The 13,918-nt window shown below is 43.7% G+C and overlaps 2 protein-coding genes across 4 annotated transcripts in view; one reads left to right on the top strand and one right to left on the bottom strand.

Annotated features, from left to right (window-relative positions):
* Col4a6 (collagen type IV alpha 6 chain) overlaps window positions 1-2,050 on the top strand; it is a 311,296-nt gene extending 309,246 nt beyond the window's left edge. The window contains exon 45 of the mRNA XM_075958022.1: window positions 433-2,050. Coding sequence (XP_075814137.1) covers window positions 433-693 — 261 coding nt within the window. The 3' untranslated portion in view covers window positions 694-2,050. The remainder of the gene's footprint in view (window positions 1-432) is intronic.
* A 1,394-nt stretch (window positions 2,051-3,444) lies between these two features.
* The window catches only part of Atg4a (autophagy related 4A cysteine peptidase), a 54,450-nt gene continuing 43,976 nt past the window's right edge, over window positions 3,445-13,918 (bottom strand). For all 3 annotated transcript variants that reach the window (XM_075958680.1, XM_075958681.1, XM_075958682.1), the window contains 6 exons: window positions 13,219-13,406; window positions 13,019-13,097; window positions 9,007-9,152; window positions 7,635-7,691; window positions 5,080-5,188; window positions 3,445-4,419 (listed from right to left, as the gene is read on the bottom strand). In XM_075958680.1, the coding sequence (XP_075814795.1) occupies window positions 4,349-4,419; window positions 5,080-5,188; window positions 7,635-7,691; window positions 9,007-9,152; window positions 13,019-13,097; window positions 13,219-13,406 (650 nt within the window). In that variant the 3' untranslated portion in view covers window positions 3,445-4,348. The remainder of the gene's footprint in view (window positions 4,420-5,079; window positions 5,189-7,634; window positions 7,692-9,006; window positions 9,153-13,018; window positions 13,098-13,218; window positions 13,407-13,918) is intronic.

The following is a 13,918-nucleotide window of genomic DNA, read 5'->3' as shown; positions in this document are numbered from 1 at the left end:
GTCACTAAGCCAAAGTTTGATTCCAGAACCAACCTGCACATTAAATAAATAACTATAATTTAATAAAAATTGTCAAATTACACATATCTGTGGAACACGGGAGTCAAGGAAGGCAAATCTCACATAGCCGGGAAACCTGTGTGATAGGAACAGATGGGAAAACACTGGGTGAAAGGTGATCACTGGCTACGCAGCATGGTTAGGAGGGTACAAAGGAGCCAGGAGCAGGCGGCTCATCCCACAGCTCCCTCAGGGGGGATGGCCAGTACCTGCTCCCAAAGCCCAGGTTCAACATGCGGCCTAGAAGCTGAGTGATTTCAGGGTCCAGACTTCTGAGACGCAGCACATATGCAGTCCTTTAAGAACAGGACGTGGGGCTCGTCCACTCTGAGTTCTGGCATCGCCCCCACGGTCCCCTCCCTTCTGTTTCAGCACACTGCTGCCGGGGCTGAGGGCGGAGGCCAGTCCCTCGTCTCCCCTGGCTCCTGCCTTGAGGACTTCCGGGCCACTCCTTTCATTGAGTGCAGCGGTGCCCGTGGCACCTGCCACTACTTTGCCAACAAGTATAGTTTCTGGCTAACCGCAGTGGAGGAGAGACGGCAGTTCCGGGAAGAGCCTGTTTCGGAAACACTGAAAACCGGGCAGCTCCACACCAGGGTGAGCCGCTGCCAGGTGTGCATGAAACACCTGTAGGGTGTTGTCCGTCATACGGCCCCTGCCCTCCCTACCCCCTTCACAACAGTCACCTCACAAATCTGGGCTGTCTGAGAAAGGAGGGCCTGAACCCATTTGCCTGTCAAGTTGTACATCAGAGTCTCATTTGGACTGGACTACTGGACACTGGGCATCCCAACCCTCAGGCCCAACAGATGAGCCCACTGTGCTAGGATTTGCAGCTCTATGTTCATCAATCTGGTGCTAATGTTCCATTTGGACATGTGTGTGATTATTCATGGTTACCTCAGAAAGATGTGCTGGACCGCCATTTTCAAAGACTGCTAGAGTTCTCACTGCCTTGACCAGGAAGCTCTTTATCACAGCTAAGTTATTTCTTTATGATGAGATGTCACCACACATTATTTGACTTAAACTAGAACTCAGGCTTTCCACCCTAAAAGTATGGCTCTGGCTGAACATTACGGACAGCTCAGGTCTGCCTAGGGCTAGCCCTGCCTATTTAAGGCAGCCTGCTGTATCTAGGCAGGCAGTAAAATTGAGATGAGGAGCCAGCCTATAGCCAGAACTGAGCTGTGATTCCTTTTAGAGTTTGTTAATTCCATGCCCCGTCTTGACTAGGAAAAGCTGAAATACCAGCTTTTGGTCCTAGACAAACCACTGTCTCCTGACTGGATCTCTCCACAGCCAAAGAAATGGACAACTTGATCTGGTCCAAAGTAGAACAAAGGATGCAGTAAACGTGACCAAGTTCTCAGTAGGAAATGAGAACCACTTCTCTTTCTTCTTGGCTTAGGGCAGAGGGATGAATAGATATGGAACTGTCAGTTTTGCTTTTAACTCCAGGAACAAAAAGGTAAATCTCATGTCCCCATTTCTCAGAAATCCCTGATTACTCCAAATGCCACCCAGATCTATGCAGGGTGGCAAACTGAGGCTGCAGTGAGTTGGCTCCTTGCATTCTGAGGCTGTTCAAGACTTTCCAATGAAAATGGCCGGCCATCCAACTACTCTTTCACAGGTAGCCTTTTAAACTATTTGCAAGTTCCCCCCCCCCAAAATCGCATAAAAATCCAGCACACACCACTGTTAGCAGACCCAAGGCACAGTCTGAGTTGCCCATGAGGTATACTTTGCCCATACTATCTGCTGTTTGAAGCGATCTATTTTAATTAGCAGTTGCCTAGAACACACTCAGTTCCGTGGACACGAAGCACTCCCTTCCGGGTGATTGCACTTCTTTGGGTGCTATATAAACTGTGCCCACACAAGCAAAGCATAACTAGTATAATCTGAGCTGTTGTCATTATCGCCTCCTACATAAGTAAAGGATGGTGTTAGCTTTGTACATAGCAAATAAAATTAATGAAATGTGAATGTTTGACTTTGAGACTCTTTTAAAATCTACTCTCAACTTTATAAGCAAACATTGAAACAGGGAAAATTGGAAGATGATTAAGTCAAAGGGCAGAAAGTTTCCCCTGGTTAACAGGCCCACAACACACTTTACAATAAGCACACACGCGCTTCTATCTTTATCACATGCTAGAGTTCAAGAGGGGACTTTCTATTCTTCAGTGGCCTAAGAATCATTTACAGATAAATTAAAAGTAGGGAAATACTGAAGTCCAAGAAATGAAATCTTGCTGCATGTTGGTGGCGCACGCCTTTAATCCCAGCACTCGGGAGGCAGAGACAGGCGGATCTCTGTGAGTTCGAGGCCAGCCTGGTCTACAAGAGCTAGTTCCGGGACAGCCAGGGCTTCTACACAGAAAAGGCCTGGCTCTAAAAAAAAGCAAGGAAAAAATAAATAATGAAAACGAAAAGAAATCTTGTGACTGGAGAGACTGCTCAGCAGTGAAGAGTGCCTACTGCACAATCTGAGGACTGGAGACAGGATCACAACACCCACATAAAAAAGCCAGGAGTTCTGTGTGTGTCTGAGGCCCAGCTTCAAGGGAAGTAGAGACAGGAAGGTGACTGGACCTTACTTTCGTCCATCCTAGCCAAGAAAATGTGAGCTTCAGGTTCAGGGAGAGATCCTCTCTGAAAAGACTACGGAGAGAATGATAGAAGAGGATACCCGAGGCCCCCCTCCTCAAGCCTCCATCTGCTCGCCGAGCTGTGCACACACACACAGGTGCATATGCTCACACAGGCACATATACACAAATAGATACAGAAAAACTAAATCTAAACTAGATGTCTGCAATATGCGTATCTTACAAGTGCATCTAAGTTAAACATGTGTGTGTGTTTACATATGCATAAAGCAATCCTGGGGAAGGATAAACAGGAATATCCCAGCAGTTTTCAGGGAAGGAAACAGACCTGTGGGAAGGAGAGATTTCAGTGAATACCATTTTGCATCTTTTGAATTTTTAACCTATAGAATACATAACATACTGGCAAAAAGAAAAAGGAAGGAAAAGGAAAAAAGGGAAAGAAAAAGATGGAACCTAAGGAAATAAATGGGTTGGTCAGTGCTAGTTTCAAGACGCCAGATGCTGGCCTCCTGTGGAACTCTTTAAAGGATGAAGATGAAATGCAGACCCATGTGAAACTGAAAGGGGCAACGGAAGGAAGACGGAGAGATGCTGTGGAGAACAGCATCCTTCACAACACACGTTCAGCACAATAATCTCATGTGTCTGTGCTTCAAAACTTAAAAAGCTGTTGGTCCTCAATGACTTGGACATGTATTTAATGGACAGATTAAATGTCACCATATGAATAATTCTTTCTAAATATAGTTATCATTCAAAACAATATAATTCAAACAATTTATTTCATCCTTCAAACAAAAATGAACACTAAGTGAGCGACTGGTAAGGCCATAGCCAGCCCTCCACTTCCTTTTGTAAATCAAGTTTTATTAGATTACAGCCATGCTCAGTCACATGCATATTGTCTAAGGCTGTTTTTACAGCACAGAATAGTTACAACAAAGGCCACATGGCCTACAAAGCCTAAAATATTATCTATCTACTCCTTTAAAGAAAAAGTTTGCCCACCTCTGATTCAAGTGATCATGGTTTGACTTAAGGATATGGTGACATCAAACAAAAGCATCAGTAAGGCTGGCAACTGTGGCCTACTGAATAGGTTCTTCCAAACTGGAAGGCAATTAAGAGGTGTACATTTGACATCTTTTCTTTGACAAATATTTTGGTAAAAATTATAATTACATGAAGTACACATTCAAATAATTTAACAAGAGTATTTCTCCCTGGTTTACTTATTTTATTATTTGAGCAAGAAAACAGGCTTCTTCTTAGTACTTATCCCCAAAGAGGTCACACCTGAAAGGATGAAGAAGAACAGTATAACCATCTTTCATCTGCTGGTGCTTGCAATAAGATGGAAGCCGCCGTCTGTCTTCCAAATGCTCCCATTCCAGCTGCTGAAGACTTGCTGTCCCCATCTAAGACAAGCTGGAAGCAACGGATTCCAAATCTTTCTTCTAGACGCCATGACTTTTTCTTTTCAGAGAAGTGTTGTTGCCACTGCTTTTTTTTATTTCTGAAAAATCATAATTGGCTCAGTCATAATTGGTATTGAGTTTGTATGCTGTTGGCATATCAGGCACTTGTTGACCAAAAAAGTTTTATGTAACAAGTTCTTGTGGAGTCAGATGAAAGGCAGAAGACCTTCACATTGAGTTCTCGCTATCTTACACACTCAGAATCTCAAAATCTTCCTCCAGGTCAAAGTCCTCCAGGTGCTCAGTAGAGTCTATGAATTCTGTTGGAACACAAAGATGAGAAAGTAGAAACACTTGATACCTGGGCTGATGTTCTCAATCAAGATACTACCCAGCCACTGCCGCTTTGCCTATCTGAATCAGTTTGATAAGGCGAGGTTTGTCTGGAGGAAATGTACAATAGGAATACTATAAGGAATTAGACATTTTCTGTAAGACATGAAACAACCAGGCCTGTTTATACAGAGCTGCTCACGGTGGTCTGATTAAGGCTCACTATGGCACCTCTTTGTCTTTCTGCCATTTTATTTATTTGTTGAGACCAGGTCTTGGGATGTAGCTTAAGCTGCCCTGGAACTTACGATCCTCCAGCCTCATCATTCTGAGTGTTTGTAGGCACACAACTACCAACCCAAACCTCAAGGTACTTTCTGAGTTCCCAGGTCTGGGATTCGCTATTCTAAAAACAATTTCTAGTCATCTTGAGATTGCAATGACAAATCCTTTACAGCGTGTTGTGTTCTTTTGCTTAGCAGTCTTTCAAATGAACAAACATCAGCTTCTTCAAAGATTAAAACAATCAGGCTAGACAAGTAGAAATTTCACTTTTTCATCAGCAGTATGAGCCATAATTGCTTTTATCTCAGCAGACAGTTGCAACATATGGGTCTGCTGGCTGAGGGCTTACAGAAACAGCTTACCTGCACCTGTGGTTGTCACTTCCGGCTTGGCTGGAGGTACAAAGGGAGGCCAATGTGATGGATGCTTCTGAACTAATTCAAACATCCTCAAATTCTCCTTTAGAATTTCCTGGGTAGACAAAGGAACAGCTGTAAATGTCGCAGAGTCACCACACTTCTGTTTACTTGCCAGTTCAAGAGCCTGAACCCTGAGAGTAGTCCAGTAGCTGGCAGGTGGGACCCAGCAAACACATTCATCCTCCACTTGCATCATCTCAAGACCTCAATGAAGGCATCGATGCTGGATCCGGTTGACAAGGCCAGAAGGACACTGGAGCAGACAGCTAATGGAGCCCACTGTGAACTGATCCAGTCACGGGGCTCAGGGAATTCACTAGGTATACAGGTTCACCCAAATGTAGGGGGGAGATAATCAAAAAAGTCATTTAATCAAAACAAAATATGCCCCAAGAGAATTCTGGTACACAACTGCATGCCTTCGGATCTAGTCCAAATTCGTCTTGGTTTAAATGATACAGTCATCATGAAATTGTCATTCTGGCTTTAAGCATGAATATAGCATTGATACATTCTGAAATGGAAATGCTTCCTTTAGAGAAATAATCTTTGGAGCTGAACACTTTGCTCAGTGGTTAGGAGCACTTTCTACTCTTCCAGAAGAACCAAATTTAGCACTGAGCACCCACAATGGGCAGGTTACAACCCGTACCTAAGGCTCCAGAGGATCCAGTGCCCTCTTCTGGGCTCCACTGGCACCTGCGTACACAGGGCATACTTACACAGACAGGTAAGTAAACGTAATAAGCATGGATCTTTAAAGAATAACTCTCTTGAATGCATGTGTGGGGGCATATTCCTCAGTGGAAGCCACTGGTAAGTTATTCTTATTCAAGTACTTCAGGCAACTCTAAGTAAATATAATGGCTACAAACAACAAAAAAAAAAGACGTGAAGGCAGAAGGGGAACTTGTTGAGAAGAAAGAGTTTGATGCGAAGGGTAAGAGAGGATAATGGCAGAGAATGTGAACAAAGTACATTGGGTATGTGTTTGCGCGCGCATGTGTATAAAACTTTGAAGAATATACATATATGTATATATATATAAAACACATTACATGTCTTCTTTGCGAATAATATTTACATAGCTACAGCAATAAGACCGCTTGTTTTTCCCATTAGAAAGGAATACTAATTCTCTTGGGCTGGGGATATAGCTCAGTGACAGAGCACTTTCGGACATGGGTTCAGTCCTCAGAACTGCAGCAATAGTGATAACAAACCATATTTTTCTTGAACTGGGCATAGTGGCGCATATCTATAATCTAAGTATACCAGAAGTTGAAGGAGAAGTATCACAAGCTTAAGGCCAGCCTAGGCTTCATACTGAGTTCCAGGCTAGCCTGGGCAATGCACAATAACTTCTCTCAAATAAATAAATTCTTGTAAAATCTCCATTTTGTTTCACTAAGCTATTTATTATCTAAGGTCACAGATTCAGTTAGGGACATCAGTGTTAGTCATTTGTTCACTGTGAAGAAAAAGATTCCCTCCATTTGTATACAGCACACTGGGATCCTGCAATTCTTTGGTTTTTGAAGACAGAAATTCATGTCTGGTACCCCAGCAGACACTTTAAAAAATATTTTCTATGATCTCCCTAAGTTCATTCAGTGAACACATATCAATATATAACATCTCATTCGTTATGTGTTAGAGACTGGCAACGAGGGAAACAGAGATTGGTGAGTCAATACAATAATTCTCTTCTACACAATATGCCAAAAGGAATCACTCATCATGGACTTCTGCAAATTCTGATCCCTTTCAGTGGTCACATGCCTGTATCTTAAATAAATAACCCAGTTAGTAGAAGAAAATGTCCTCCAAACCACAATGGTATATACTGCATTATAAATGAATCACTAAACACCTAGAAGCATGTCAGTCTGTTTAACCATCTCAATGTTACAAACACGAAAATGAAATTTTGAAATTTATGCCCTGGCAATGCTGAAGCATACATGAGCAGCCCATATATGTCAGTTCTGTTGAACTTGTCCATATTGGGTCTCATGGTCTAAGTTGATGAGGACAACTGACCAGGTCTCTTCCTCAGGTGGGCACCAGATCTCATTACAAATGGTTGTGAGCCACCATGTGGTTGCTGGGAATTGAACTCAGGACCTTTGAAAGAGCAGGCAGTGCTCCTAACTGGTGATCCATAACATAGTAGGGAAGAAATTGCAGTTTGAGGTTAAAACAGCCCAATGTTAGCTGAACATTTCTGGTACCACATGGCCTTAGCAAGGTGCAGCGTTCACCTTCAACACTGAGTGTCCCACTTAGCTGACACACTCACAGGCTTGACTTTCTTCACTTGTCCCAAACTTATGCAGAGTTTTCCACAACCGACAGGTTCCTTGTTATCTTAGTTTCCTCCTCTTGCAACCAAATTATGTCAGAATGGTTTTGTTATTATGTATAAGTAATCTTTAAACGGAGCCAGATTTAGTAGCTTTCATGTTCACCCTTTTTTTTAATCCATACATCCTTACCTTCTGAACAAGGCTACACCAATTGTCAAAGTCTTTCTCTTCTTTGCAGAAAAATCCCTTGGGTGGGGAAGAAGAACAGTATTTAGAATTTCCCTTTACAAGATGGAGCTATTGTCCCGAAGTTAGGAGGTGGGCCACTTTCTTGCCACACATTTTCCTGGACTGACTGGCTGGGCCCTCTCTCCCTAAAATCACTGGCTTACATAAGCATATACATAACCATTCTGTCTCTTTCTTTCCTCATGTCTCCCCCCTTCTCCCCTCCCTCCCGTCCTCATTCTCCTCCTTTCTCCTTCCCTCTTCCTCCTGGTCTCTGTTTCTTTCTTGCCTTCTCCCTCTCCCATCAACATTGTTAGACATTGTAACTTGAAGGTCAGTCTCCAAAGCATGGGGTTAATTTCATCACATTCACACATGCATGTGCGCAGGCACACACACACACACACACACACACACACACACACACACAGTATAAAATATTTTATTGCAACAGGACACAAGAGCTTTTACTTGTACTTTTAGCTGGATAGTACTTTTAGTAGGATAGTCTTTTAGATGGAAGCATTACTTTAAAAGATGGTTGACTCTTTGAAAAACTGTCTGTCAGAGTTGTGAGAAGCAGCAGTATCCTGCCCTGACAATCACCATTCAGTAGGACAAGAGTGGTCCAAAACAAGAGGGGAATATCAGTCCCTGATCACTGGTGTTCTGATGGGTGAATCAGGAAATGAAGATGCAGAAGGGCCTAAGAAATACCGACTGCTTCACAGGCAGGAGCCCTTTCAATATGTGTTGATAGCAATCACACTTTCTAGAGTAAACCCAAGTCTTCCTGGATTGGGGCATCAAGAAATAGATACCTCTCAGGGAGTCCTCCTCCCTTAATCGCTTCCTAGTCATTTCGCACCTTATATTGATATGGCAAACATTTGAGGGCAGGAAAGAATAAGAGGAGAAATGCTAATGCTACAACTAACATTGACACCCTGTTTGCAGTGTCCTGGTCCGGGGCTGTGTGTGTGTGTGTGTGTGTGTGTGTGTGTGTGTGTGTGTGTGTGTGTGTAGATATATAGATATATAGATACATATATAGATTACACCTCACATAGGCAAACATTGTTTCCCTTGTTCCCAGATGTGTGACAACTGAGGCTCAGAAAGGTTATGACTTTTCCTACATAGTTAAGTAGCTGAGCTTGGGCCCTAACTTGATCAGTTTGGACCCAGGGTCAGTTGTTTAGCTGCCATATCACAGTGACTCATTTTGGGGGTGCAGAGCAAATGCACTGTTGCCATGCTACCTAACAACTTGGGCAATTGCCAAGGAATCGATGTTTAATAGCTTGCCATCAGAGCTCCTTCAAATACCCACCAAGGCCACAGAAGGATCCAAGTTCAGGATGCTCATTCGCTGTGGAGACTGCAGGCAATGGAACGTCTGATCGTCTACAATTCCACTTTCTTCAGTGTCCACAAAGGTCTGGGTTGTGTGAGGGTCCAAGAAAATCAGCTCATCGCCTGTTTACAAAGACATGTTTAGTCTTTGAAGAACCTCTGGCCCTGGCCCCACTGCTATCCCAAGGATGCACTTTCCCTGACGCCACCCATAGCTCTAAAATCCCCTTCCCTTGCAACAATGAGAATGGGATGATAGGAAGCCCAAAGCCAGGGTAAGCATGCTTGAGAGAAGCCACATGTGCCAAAATCTAATCAAAGAGACAACTTGTCCTAACACATCTTCCCTAAGTCCAAGTCCCAGAATGCAAAGGGATAGGTTTGGGGAAGGTGGGAATGAGAGAACACAGGATGGCATGGCAGGCTCTGTGAGCAGCAGTTGCAAAGAGGTGCTGATAGGAGAATCCCTCAAGTTGGGAGCTCCAATGCTACTAGGGGGCGCACTGCCTCTTTCAGCATTGGATGGCATCTAGAGATACACAGCTGGTTCTCAGAACCAAACTCAGAGAGCATCTCTCATGATGGAAAAAGCCTTGGCCTCCAAAGGAAATTCTACCTGTACACAACAGGAAGCTAAGCTCTGTGGAACCCACTAAATTAATGCCTATTCATGATTAGCAATTAGCTAGTGGGTTAGTCTTTGTGAGCAGGTCTGTCAGTTCCCATCAGAAAAGACAGCCTTTGTCATGTAAACATTGGTATAGATGAACATCACTGGAAAAAAAGCTACTTGGATTGACTGACGTGTGTGTGTGTATGTGTTTTGCTGGAGATCAAACTCAAGAGTTTGTGTATACTGTGCAAGCATTCTACCACTGAGCCAAAACCTAAGTCCAAAATGACTAAGTTTCACACAAAAGAGAAAACCCATGTTTCAGTGAACTGCAAAAGTCCAACCTCAAAATGACCTTGGAGGATATTGAGATGATAAAATGTCCACCTTGGTCCAATGTTTAAAGGGCAGAAGTTCTTATGCCAATAAGTAGGCATAAATACCTCAGGAAACATCTGATCTCACTGTCCAGGCCCAAGGTCATCTGGGTCTCTATGTCCTCAACTCAGGTGACAAAAGATTTACAGGCATCAAAAAAATGTCCCCAAAGTCTTTGGAATTCCATATGGGGGGTGCATCTATGTGATTCTACTGGTAAAGAATATGTTATGGATGCCTGGTAAGTTTCACTGTTCTGTTTCATAGACAAAGACAAACTGCTTAACTCATTTGCCTTTCAAACACTCTCATTTTCAACTGGGGTCATGGGGCCTGTTCTAGTACATTAGATGGTATATAAGAACCAGAAATGTTCACCTCTGTGAAATGTATGCAATACAGTATCCATTATAAAGCTATTTTAATGATCTCACTTTGAGCCAGACATATTTACTCACAAATATATAGCTAGGAAGTACGGAAATCAGTGTCTCCGTATGATTTGCCACATGAAAGTCATGGCACAAATTCCTCACTAGATCAGGGTGAGTAAGATCAGTAACCCAATAGCCTCAGATCACACTGAAGAGCAACAACCAAGATGTTCAGCAGGAAGCTTGTCACACTGAAGAGCAACAACCAAGATGTTCAGCAGGAAGCTTGTCTAAGGCCTTACAAAATGGTAGTTGGAAAGGGAAGTTGGGGACATAAAGATAGACATCTCAAGAGGGATAGAACCTAACCATCCACCAGGGTGCTTGTCATCATATAGCCATAACCTTTCCCCATGAGTGGAGAGGGGAAAGCTTTGCAGGCTACTTTTTTTCTGAGAGTTTCTATAAGAGATACAGCACAAGACATATGACGTCCAAAAATGGATGTTGAGACTAACTAAGGGTCTCCACTGAGGCCCGTGGAGAACAGGCAGGCTGCACAACCATCTGCACAGATGGGCCTAATGCTATAGATCTCCACATGGCAACCTATACCCAAGAGCAAAGAACAAACAGTTCCTTCTCCCTATGCAAGCAAAATCTGACAGGCAGAGTATTAACATGGCCAGAGCTTCCCACATCTGCATCTTCTCCAGCTGTGCACCTGGCAGGAGGGCCCTGGGGAAAAATGGGAGGTGGGGAGGGCAGACAGAGATAACCAAACTGTGATCAAATCCTGATGTTGCTGCTTGTTAGCTGAGTGACACTAAGAAAATAATCTCTCTGAATCGTCATTTCACTATGTATAAAACGGAAGTAACAGTCTGTCTCACAGGGCTGATAGTGATGATGAGAAAAGGATGGATGCGTTCAGTACAAACTTTTCCCCAAGAATATTGCTGATCCATGTTTAGACAGATCTATACATGGGGAACCCACAGACACTAAGATAGTGATGGCCGTATATTTTTGTGTCACTTTGTTTGACAAGGACTCAAAAGTTTAAACAAAGAGGGCATCTGAATGTTCATAGCTCCAGATTTTCTATTAAGTTGTAATTTTAAGGATGGATCAGTAGATGGCAGCATTACAGAAACAGAGCAGCTGTGTGGCAACCCCCACAAGAAAGACGGGAACAAAGGGCTAAGGAAGGACACCGGTGGGTGGCTTGGGTGGGGCCATCTCTCACTGAACACTTACTGTACGTCTCTTTGCCAAATAGTTTTACCATGAGATGACCTACAGAGAGTCAAGTGCTGGCTTATTTAAAAGAAGAGAAACATGATCCTGAGTTATCTTTCTCCAGAATTCAAGCCAATACCTAGTAAGAGACTCATGTGCTATGTGTGTTACCATCCCACCTCCTGGTTTACAAAGAATGGTTTGGGAAGATGAACAGCATCCTCTCTGCTTTATTCTCTGTGTATTCTCTCATGGCACTTGCTTACAGATATTCTATCTCTTCTTGTCTGGCAAGCAGTCTAAGTTCATGGCTTTCTTGAATCTCAATGTCTGACCACTCTATTTCCAGAAGAGAACGTTCTGTGCCAAATGTCTGTGGCTATATCCCTCTTCCTCTCACAGTGTACAGTATTCATCGGGTATCCGGGTCTGGTTCATAAATCATGGTCCTCCAGTAGCACTGAAAACCCTTAGAAAAACATGTCTCAGGCCCCATCTTGAATTTAGTGAGTCTGTACCTTAACAGGTTCCAAAAGGGATGAGTGAACAAATGAAGTCTAGATGGACCCTCTAGCATGCCGTGTGCTAAGGGCCTTAAATGTCTCTGGTCAGAGCTAGTGAGTAAGGTGGCAAGATTCCCACCACATGCATACAATGATGAACTAATCATTAGGGCCCCTATTAGGAGGGTAGTAGGTTTGTTTTATTTTTGAGACAGGTTCTCACTATGTAGCCCTTGCTAGCCTAGAACTCACTATGCAGACCAGGCTGACCTCAAACTCATAGAGATCCACTTGTTCCATTTCCCTAGTGTTAGGATTAAAGGTATGCTCTATCGCACCCAACTATAGAGGACTACAGAGGTTCGTATTTTTAAGGCTTAGTCACAGAAAAGGTACAATTCTGCCTTTGCATCTTCTAATTCCTACCTAATCATGGTTCTGAATAATAAGACAGAAGGTATATTCAGAGTGACCTGGGAAACCAGTGGATGCTTCAAGGCTGTTGCCTGAACTTCAATAGGAAGGAGATCAGCAAAGGCAGAGTACTAAAACCCAACTGTCCTGGAACTCACATGCAGGAAAGGACCACTCTGAAGCGATGCCGTGACCTTGTGTCTAACCAGAAGAAAAGAGCAAAGCTATCCCATCAAGAGGAAAAGAAGTAGAAGCATGAATGGGGACCTGGCATCCATCAAGCACAAAGAAGCAAGAATCACTCTGTATAGGTCAGGTTGGAGACAGAAGGAGCTGATGAGAGGCCACAGTATCCCTAGGCTAAAGCAATGCCCACTCACCGGAACTTCTTATATCCCATGAGCACCTTTGCCCCACACCCTTCCCTAGCCCATGACAACTTACTTGCAATCCATCCTTTCTTACCCAAGAATCCTATGAAATAATAGGCGTTATTTGGCTTTCCTCCTAAAGCCCCTAAAGACTGTGGCATCTTAAAACACTCCTAAAGGGAAAGAGAATGCAAGATTCTCAACTCACTTGTGGACTGCTGCTCACGGATCTCTGTGCTGACATGGCAGTGTGATGGGCAGGCAGCAATGGGCTCGAGAAAAAAAGAGACTTACTTTGAATGCTTCAATATACACAGGATTGATTTGGTTTATGCCCAGGCGAAGGGGCACAATGAGCAGCAGGGGTTTCCAAGCTGGGTACATGGTAGAGGGGCCTTTACTCTGATTGGAGGCCGTCAGAGAAGCAGGAGGGCTCTCATCAGCTGTGTTGGCTCCCACAGGAAGAACACAGCACATCTTCTCTAGAAACAGAAGGCAAGAGATCGGGATGAGGCAGGAGTATCCAGCACTAGGGCCTTCACAAAGGTAAAACAGAAAGACCTTGCATGCAGCCCTTCATGCCTGGAAAGGCCCTCTCCTTTGCCACCACGGACCAGTCAGCCCCGTTTCCCACAGGAATGCTATGCTGTTCTTTCAGCTTGTCACTCTTCATATTGGCCACTGAGCACCTGCTTAGTGGCCAACAGGTATTCTGGGCCTGTTCCAAGGATCTCATTTCTAAATTAGTCTTTGAGGGCCTTGGAGTCACGGACTGTGTTTTCTGTTTTCCTACCCTTCATGGTAGAAATAGCAGGCCTCTATGATCCATCTACTGTGATTTGACAGATCATACACACTTTCCCTCCTGAAGCAAAAGCCGTGGCACACCTTTGAGAAAAAGGTTTTCTGTTTCAGAAGACTGAAAAGGGAAGAGAGCCACTCTGCTCTCCTGGGCTTCCCTGTCCTTGTGGGGCAGGCGTGGTTATCTTTCCAG

Source organism: Microtus pennsylvanicus, chromosome X (assembly GCF_037038515.1).
Source record: "Microtus pennsylvanicus isolate mMicPen1 chromosome X, mMicPen1.hap1, whole genome shotgun sequence".
Taxonomy (NCBI): Eukaryota; Metazoa; Chordata; class Mammalia; order Rodentia; family Cricetidae; genus Microtus; species Microtus pennsylvanicus.
This window is presented reverse-complemented; position numbering and strand designations above follow the sequence as displayed.